Raw genomic sequence first — 7,047 nt, 5'->3', positions numbered from 1 at the left:
AATCCATAACTAAGATCTGGCCAATCATGAATCTTCAGTAAACTTTTTTAAAAGATCTTATTCTAAAGATATTTTAACTGTAAAATTTCAGGAAATAATAACTCTTTGCAAGGTACATTGAGACACTAATCGGGAAGTAAAACAGAACAAATTTGCTTTGATCTGTAGTTTCACAAAAATGAATTTGACATTTCACTTAAAATTTGCAAACCATCATATAGTTTTGCACTCTTCTCAATTTATTTGTTTTGCAAAAAAGTGGAATGTTTCACTTGAATGGAAATGCCCTTAAGTTACTTCCAGTATTGCTGTAGGATTGATTTTTCTAGGTTAAGGGAATGCAAAAGTTAGGTGTTTTATATTCCCTCTTTTTTTAATCTTTTTAAACAAATCATTATCTTTTTTTCTTAAATGGGTTTAGGACATCCCCAAACAAATCAGGAAAATGTAACATCATTTCACTATTACCAACATAGGGCTTTGTGTAATGACTGTGACACCATGACAGTGAAGTATTCATTTTTAAGCTTTAAACAGAGAAAGCTTTACCTCAGTGTGTCCAATAGAAATACAATATGTAAATTAACCCATATTATCTGTATGCTGATTGGCTTGAGTTCCCCCGAATGTCACAATCTCACCACCCAGCAATGAGGTATTTTACTGCTGTCTGGAGATCAAATTATTACTGTAGAGAAGGTCTTTATTTTTCTGTTTCATTAACAGATTATTATAAAGCAATAAGCAAGCGGGAGGAGAAGCAGACGTTTCACACTGGAATTGATGAAAGCATATCTGTTCGTTTTTTGGAGGTGGGGAGTTGTTTAAAATCTTATAACACCCCACAAACAAAACTCTTCGGAAATGGTAAAATAAGGAAATTCATGATTCCAGAGACATCCCTAAGCACTCAGTTGTCAGGCTATGTGGTGCCTTGTGATATCATCGGACCTTTTGGATGGGTGTAAGTTTTATGAATTCGTTATATTCCTAGTATTTTTCTTCTGTAAAAACAAAGGGGGAGGGAAAGGAAACTCACACACACAACTGCTTTGACATTACCAATGTATTGGTCAGCAGTACTTGCAAGAAAGAAAAAGAAAGGCTGTTGCTCGGTGGGGTGGAATGCAAGGAATAGTCACTTGAAATTTTTGTAAACCTGATTCTATCATCATATTCGTTATGGTAAAATGCATGTAAATCATTTTGCAGTTGTCCTCTGAACTTAGCTTCTCCCTACTTAACACATATTTGCGTGCATTTGAGAATAGAGCATGACTAACAAAGACAGGGCTGCCCCTAACCTGCTTTCTTCCCTCCTTCCCCATTGACAAGATTTTTCTTGACTGCGCTTTTAAAAATATATATATTTAATTTCTATTTTTTCTTTCTTTCTTTCTTTTTTTCTCCCAGCTAACCTGCAAATGCAAAGGTCAGCTGAGGAAATCATTAAAGAGGAATTCTAAAAGAAGCTTCCAAAGCGTTGGACCACCCTAAAAGAGAAAGGAAGGAAATGTTCGGGGAAGGCTAGGGTTCCGGGTAGCTGAAGAAGGGGGCGAGCGCCCCCGACACCGTGGCTTCTCCCGTCGCTGCCCTAAGGGAACAGGGTGGGCCTGAGGTCCTGAACAAGCCTTTCCAAGCCCCCACTTCAAATGTGGGGAGGGAAAAGTTCAGAAGCAGCCACAAGGGGACAAAAGCCTCATTTTGCCAGTTCAACAGGACAGGACATCCAATAAACAGGGCCAGCTCTGGAAACGGGTCGAGACTCCCGTTAGCTCCACAGAGCCCGAAGCAGTCCCTGCCGCCGCCCTCGCCTTCCTCGCCGCCCTCGCCTTCCTCGCCGCCCTCGCCGCCCTCGCCGCCGCCGCCGCCGCCGCCGCCGCCGCCGCCGCGGCCCCTGCGTTACTGGGGGAGACGGTGCCGCTGCGACAGGGGAGGACGCGGCTGGAGCTCAAGGAGGCTCCAGCGCGCAGGCGCCGCCGAGCCCTGCCTGGATGCTCAGTCAAGGCACTAAGGCAAAAAAAAAAATCAGCAATTTATAGAAAGAAGAAGCTATAGTCTGTCGGGATATCCAACACCAACAGGTAGGAGGATATACTCTCGGTTAAGTTTGGGGGGAGGGGGGCGCACAGTGTTGATGAAACTGCAGGTTCACCGGCACCGAGCCCTCCCTGAGGTTTTTTGTTTTTTGTTTTTTTGACAATAAACTGCATAATGGAAGTACATTCAGACAATGCATCTTCAGTAGGGCTTATTGAGAGCTCCATTTCTGGAAAGCGTTGCAAGACTGAGGAATATCAGACTGCGAATCACCGGGAACAGTTCCCTTGCAGCACAGAAGCAATCTCTCTCCCCATCTTCGCGTATGTAATGCATGTCTCTCTCCCCCTCCCCCTCCTCCACCCCACATTATAAATCCAGGGGTGGCGGATTTCAGGTTTCGTAATGTTGCATGATGTGATCGGTATTTACCCGGGGATGAACCGGTGGGGAAATTAAAATCATCGAACGCAGTTTTGCCTGGGCTTCCATCAGCATATTCCGGGCTAGTGAGAAGTGGCAAAGGGAACATGCTTCTTGGGAATAACAGAGGAAGCCGATTTTCCTGGTGTGGCTCTCAGGCACCTAGGAGACAATGTGCATTTTGTTTGAAAATGAAGCCACTTGCGATTTGCCACAAAGATTATCAGTGTAAATAGGAAAGGCTTAATTGCCCAAGAAATACAGGTTCATGTTAAATTCATTTGAATCCAGGCAGCCAAGGTTTACAAATGGAAGTGCATTATTCCTCTGGGTGTGTTTCCCTGGCCAATATTTACATTAACCATTTTTAATAGTCATGTGGGTTTAAAAGAGAAAAGATTTACCAATAATGGGGGGTAGGGTGGGGAGGAAAAGACAAAAGATTAAATCACATCAAATCCTGGATAAGTTCCTGTTAATTTCGAAATCTAGTGTTGAAATTATGCTTTAAGATGAATCAACAAATACTCTTACAATGTGCAGCATGAATAGTGGCACTTGAGTTAAAAGACATATTTTGCAAGGGCTCTTTGGATCCATATCAGCAGAAAAGCTGCCTGTAAAACACTGACAGATACTAACAGAACTCAAATAAATGTAGGTATTCTCATCTCTGTCTCCTATTAGCAATCTTGTAGATTCCATTGCAACATTAGTGATTAATTCCTGGACTGGCATATTTTATGATTGTGGAACATTTTATTCCTTCTGTCTTAAAGGTACCCTATCAAATTTATGTTCTCCAAAATGGGGACATTTTTAAATTCATCTAGTTCAGAAAACTAAACAAGCCAATTCTCTGAAATCTCAAGCAAAAATAGTTACTAAAGCAAATAATATTATTCAAAATTAAAACTTTATTTGCTTCCCCATAAATGAACAGCTTTGTGTTAGCACTGCCTGACATCATTACTTGTTAACTTAAGAACTGATAGCTCATTTTTTTTCCAGATATTCTGATGGCAAATCAAATGGAAGAAAAGAGGAAGCATGACTGCAGATCGCATCAATTCTCTTTGTGGATTACATTTTCAGTAAAATGTATGGATCTATCTTTTCCTTGTTCTTATATCTAGATCATGAGACTTGACTGAGGCTGTATCTTTATCCTCCATCCATCTATGGCGAACTATAGCCATGCAGCTGACAACATTTTGCAAAATCTCTCTCCTCTAACAGCCTTTCTGAAACTGACTTCCTTGGGTTTCATAATAGGAGTCAGCGTGGTGGGCAACCTTCTGATCTCCATTTTGCTAGTGAAAGATAAGACCTTGCATAGAGCACCTTACTACTTCCTGTTGGATCTTTGCTGTTCAGATATCCTCAGATCTGCAATTTGTTTCCCATTTGTATTCAACTCGGTCAAAAATGGCTCTACCTGGACTTATGGGACTCTGACTTGCAAAGTGATTGCCTTTCTGGGGGTTTTGTCCTGTTTCCACACTGCTTTCATGCTCTTCTGCATCAGCGTCACCAGATACTTAGCTATCGCCCATCACCGCTTCTATACAAAGAGGCTGACCTTTTGGACGTGTCTGGCTGTGATCTGCATGGTGTGGACTCTGTCTGTGGCCATGGCATTCCCCCCAGTTTTAGATGTGGGCACTTACTCATTCATTAGGGAGGAAGATCAATGTACCTTCCAACACCGCTCCTTCAGGGCTAATGATTCCTTAGGATTTATGCTGCTCCTTGCTCTCATCCTCCTAGCCACACAGCTTGTCTACCTCAAGCTGATATTTTTTGTCCACGACAGAAGGAAAATGAAGCCAGTCCAGTTTGTAGCAGCAGTCAGCCAGAACTGGACTTTTCATGGCCCTGGAGCCAGTGGCCAGGCAGCTGCCAATTGGCTAGCAGGATTTGGAAGGGGTCCCACACCACCCACCTTGCTGGGCATCAGGCAAAATGCAAACACCACGGGCAGAAGAAGGCTCTTGGTCTTAGATGAGTTCAAAATGGAGAAAAGAATCAGCAGAATGTTCTATATAATGACTTTTCTCTTCCTAACCTTGTGGGGCCCATACCTGGTGGCCTGTTATTGGAGAGTTTTTGCAAGAGGGCCTGTAGTACCAGGGGGATTTCTAACAGCCGCTGTCTGGATGAGTTTTGCCCAAGCAGGAATCAATCCTTTTGTCTGCATTTTCTCCAACAGGGAGCTGAGGCGCTGTTTCAGCACAACCCTTCTTTACTGCAGAAAATCCAGGTTACCAAGGGAACCTTACTGTGTTATATGAAGGAGCATCTGGAAATCTTTAGCCTTGTGAAACACTAACCTTCTCTGCTAAGCAATTGTGGCCTGTAGCCATATCTTGAGAAGAAAATCAAGAAGGGGATCAGCAATTATACGGATTTGGGCAACATTCTGCAGTCTTTGCAATAGTTCACCTATAATCCTATTTTAAATCTCAGAGTGATCCTGCTGACTGCCGGCGAAGGTTTGTAATTAAGAAAGGACTGAACCACTGCCCTAAGTTTCTTTACGTGGTTGAAAACTAGATAATGAAAGTAGCAGGTGCTAAGTATCAGTGCTAAATGCTGTGTATATCACTACTTATGAAAAAAAAAAAAACATCAAAAAAAAAACAATTAGCATTGGACATCTTAATAAATTAAGTTGACATGAGGTAAATGTGTTGATAAAAACTAATTTTAGAAGTTTGAAGACTTTAAAACATTTCATACTATTATTGTTTTGCAAAGACTAAAATATTTGGGGACTTAAAGTACTGTAATCCACTAAAGATGTGCCATGAATTATTGGATTATCACACTTTTAAAAATTCGCCTTGTAAGTTTTGGGGAGCATTCCAAAGCAGTATATTGGTTCCAATTAGAGTTTACTCTTTTTTTTTTTTTTGTATTAATACATTACTATTTCTAAATGCCACTTTCCTTACCTACTAGTGAAATTGCTAGCATTGAACTGTACTATGTGGTTTTGGTTGATTTGGTATAAAGTTTTTCCAATTCATTTATATTTTACAAATGCTAGATATTGGTCTGGGAGGCAACATTAATGGTACCAACTGGTCACAACTGAACAGTTTTAATAATGCAGAATAAACACATGTTGCCTTAAAGGGTTATCTAGTATCTTTCATCTTATTTAGCATTGGAGCAAATAGTCAAGGGAAATCGAACTAGTAACTGGTCATGGTCATGCAACTGGAAGTGCATGGACGATCATTTAATACTCTTTTTCCTTTTTCCTCACATGGTTTGAAAATTAAGGTGCACATCACTGGGATAATGAGATTTTCTTCCGAGGTGTGCTACCCATTCTAGCGTGTTCTAAGAAGCGGGCAGTTGATGTATGTTTATATTTTGAGTCAGCTGTCAAGGGGAGACCACAGCCTTAGTATGACATCCTGCACAATTTGTGAAGCGTTTATTCTACTGAAGGCACAGTCTTGTTTCTACTTTCTGCACATTCAGTGTATTGGTCGTTTAAATTATTTCAGTTTTAACTTGTGAAAGCTTATAATATGATTTCTGGTATTTTAGAAATACATTAGAGTCTGTGAGTCTCATTCTTTAAGATACAGATGTGTGAATTTCAATATAAAGTTGCATTTGCCAAAATTTACCCGTGTAGCCTGTTACTTTCCTTGGGATAAATTTTACATTTTTGGCAATTAACAATTTCTTTTGACCTGGGAGGCAAGCACAAACTAGGAAGGCTAGCTTTATTATGGTTTTGCTTTTTGATTTTTGTAGCTATTATATTTTTGAACTGGAAATGCATGAGTAATAGGGAGCATAAAGCTGATAAACTGACAAATAGTATTATCTACAAAAGCATTATTTGATAGTTTATCGTGATTACCCTCTATTTATTCTTGTAAGGCAGTAATATTTAGAAATATATACCTGCTTAGTTGATTGGTTCATAATTTGAATACAAAAATATCACATTTTAATTTGGATCATAGGAGAAATTTTGGGTTCTAAATATATAACATCTAAGAAGAATAGCTTACGATAACATTATGACAAAACCAGAAAACTTATTGTTTTTGTTTTCCATTGTTTTCATTTGTTTTTGTTTTTGTTTTTTGCCTTTTGGTACTTGAAAAATAAGATTAGGAATCTAAGGGAACAGAATTCTTTATTGCTACAGTACTTCTGTAAAGAGAATATCAATATAAATATAAATAAGGAAAAATAAATCACTGGAATGTCTCAATGATATATGCAACTATTCAGTTTTGCTCATATAAGGATAGCTCAAGCCATGATTTAGCAAGCACTGTGTTTGACCTCATTTTACTTTATACCAAAGTTGATCAGATCTGAGACAAAGTTTAATGTACAACAGTGAGTTGAATCTAGCAATAAAGGCCCCTCGTTGCTACTAAAATCATTATCCAAAATACAGTAAAGGAATGTTATCAAAAGATATTCTGATAACATTATGTTTCCAACTCAAAATAATTTATAGTAGAAGCATAATTACAATGATTGTATTTATAGAGAACTTTGCTTACGGGGTCAGATATCACCAGCAATCAGTAAAACATTCAG

At 39.4% G+C, this 7,047-nt stretch overlaps 1 protein-coding gene across 1 annotated transcript; it reads left to right on the top strand.

Moving 5' to 3' along the window:
* Positions 1-3,612: 3,612 nt before the first annotated feature.
* On the top strand, positions 3,613-5,287 carry GPR85 (G protein-coupled receptor 85). The gene has a single exon (XM_049643153.1). It carries the CDS (start codon positions 3,645-3,647, stop codon positions 4,755-4,757), a length of 1,113 nt encoding a protein of 370 aa, XP_049499110.1. The 5' UTR covers positions 3,613-3,644; the 3' UTR covers positions 4,758-5,287.
* Positions 5,288-7,047: the final 1,760 nt, after the last annotated feature.

The sequence above is a fragment of the Panthera uncia genome, chromosome A2 (assembly GCF_023721935.1).
Source record: "Panthera uncia isolate 11264 chromosome A2, Puncia_PCG_1.0, whole genome shotgun sequence".
NCBI lineage: Eukaryota > Metazoa > Chordata > Mammalia > Carnivora > Felidae > Panthera > Panthera uncia.
The sequence above is the reverse complement of the archived record's forward strand: the minus strand, read 5'-3'. Positions and strand labels throughout refer to the sequence as shown.

What these genes read in the sequence shown, in the direction of transcription:
- GPR85 (XM_049643153.1), top strand. Translation starts at nt 3,645, where the DNA reads ATGGCGAACTATAGCCATGCAGCTGACAACATTTTGCAAAATCTCTCT.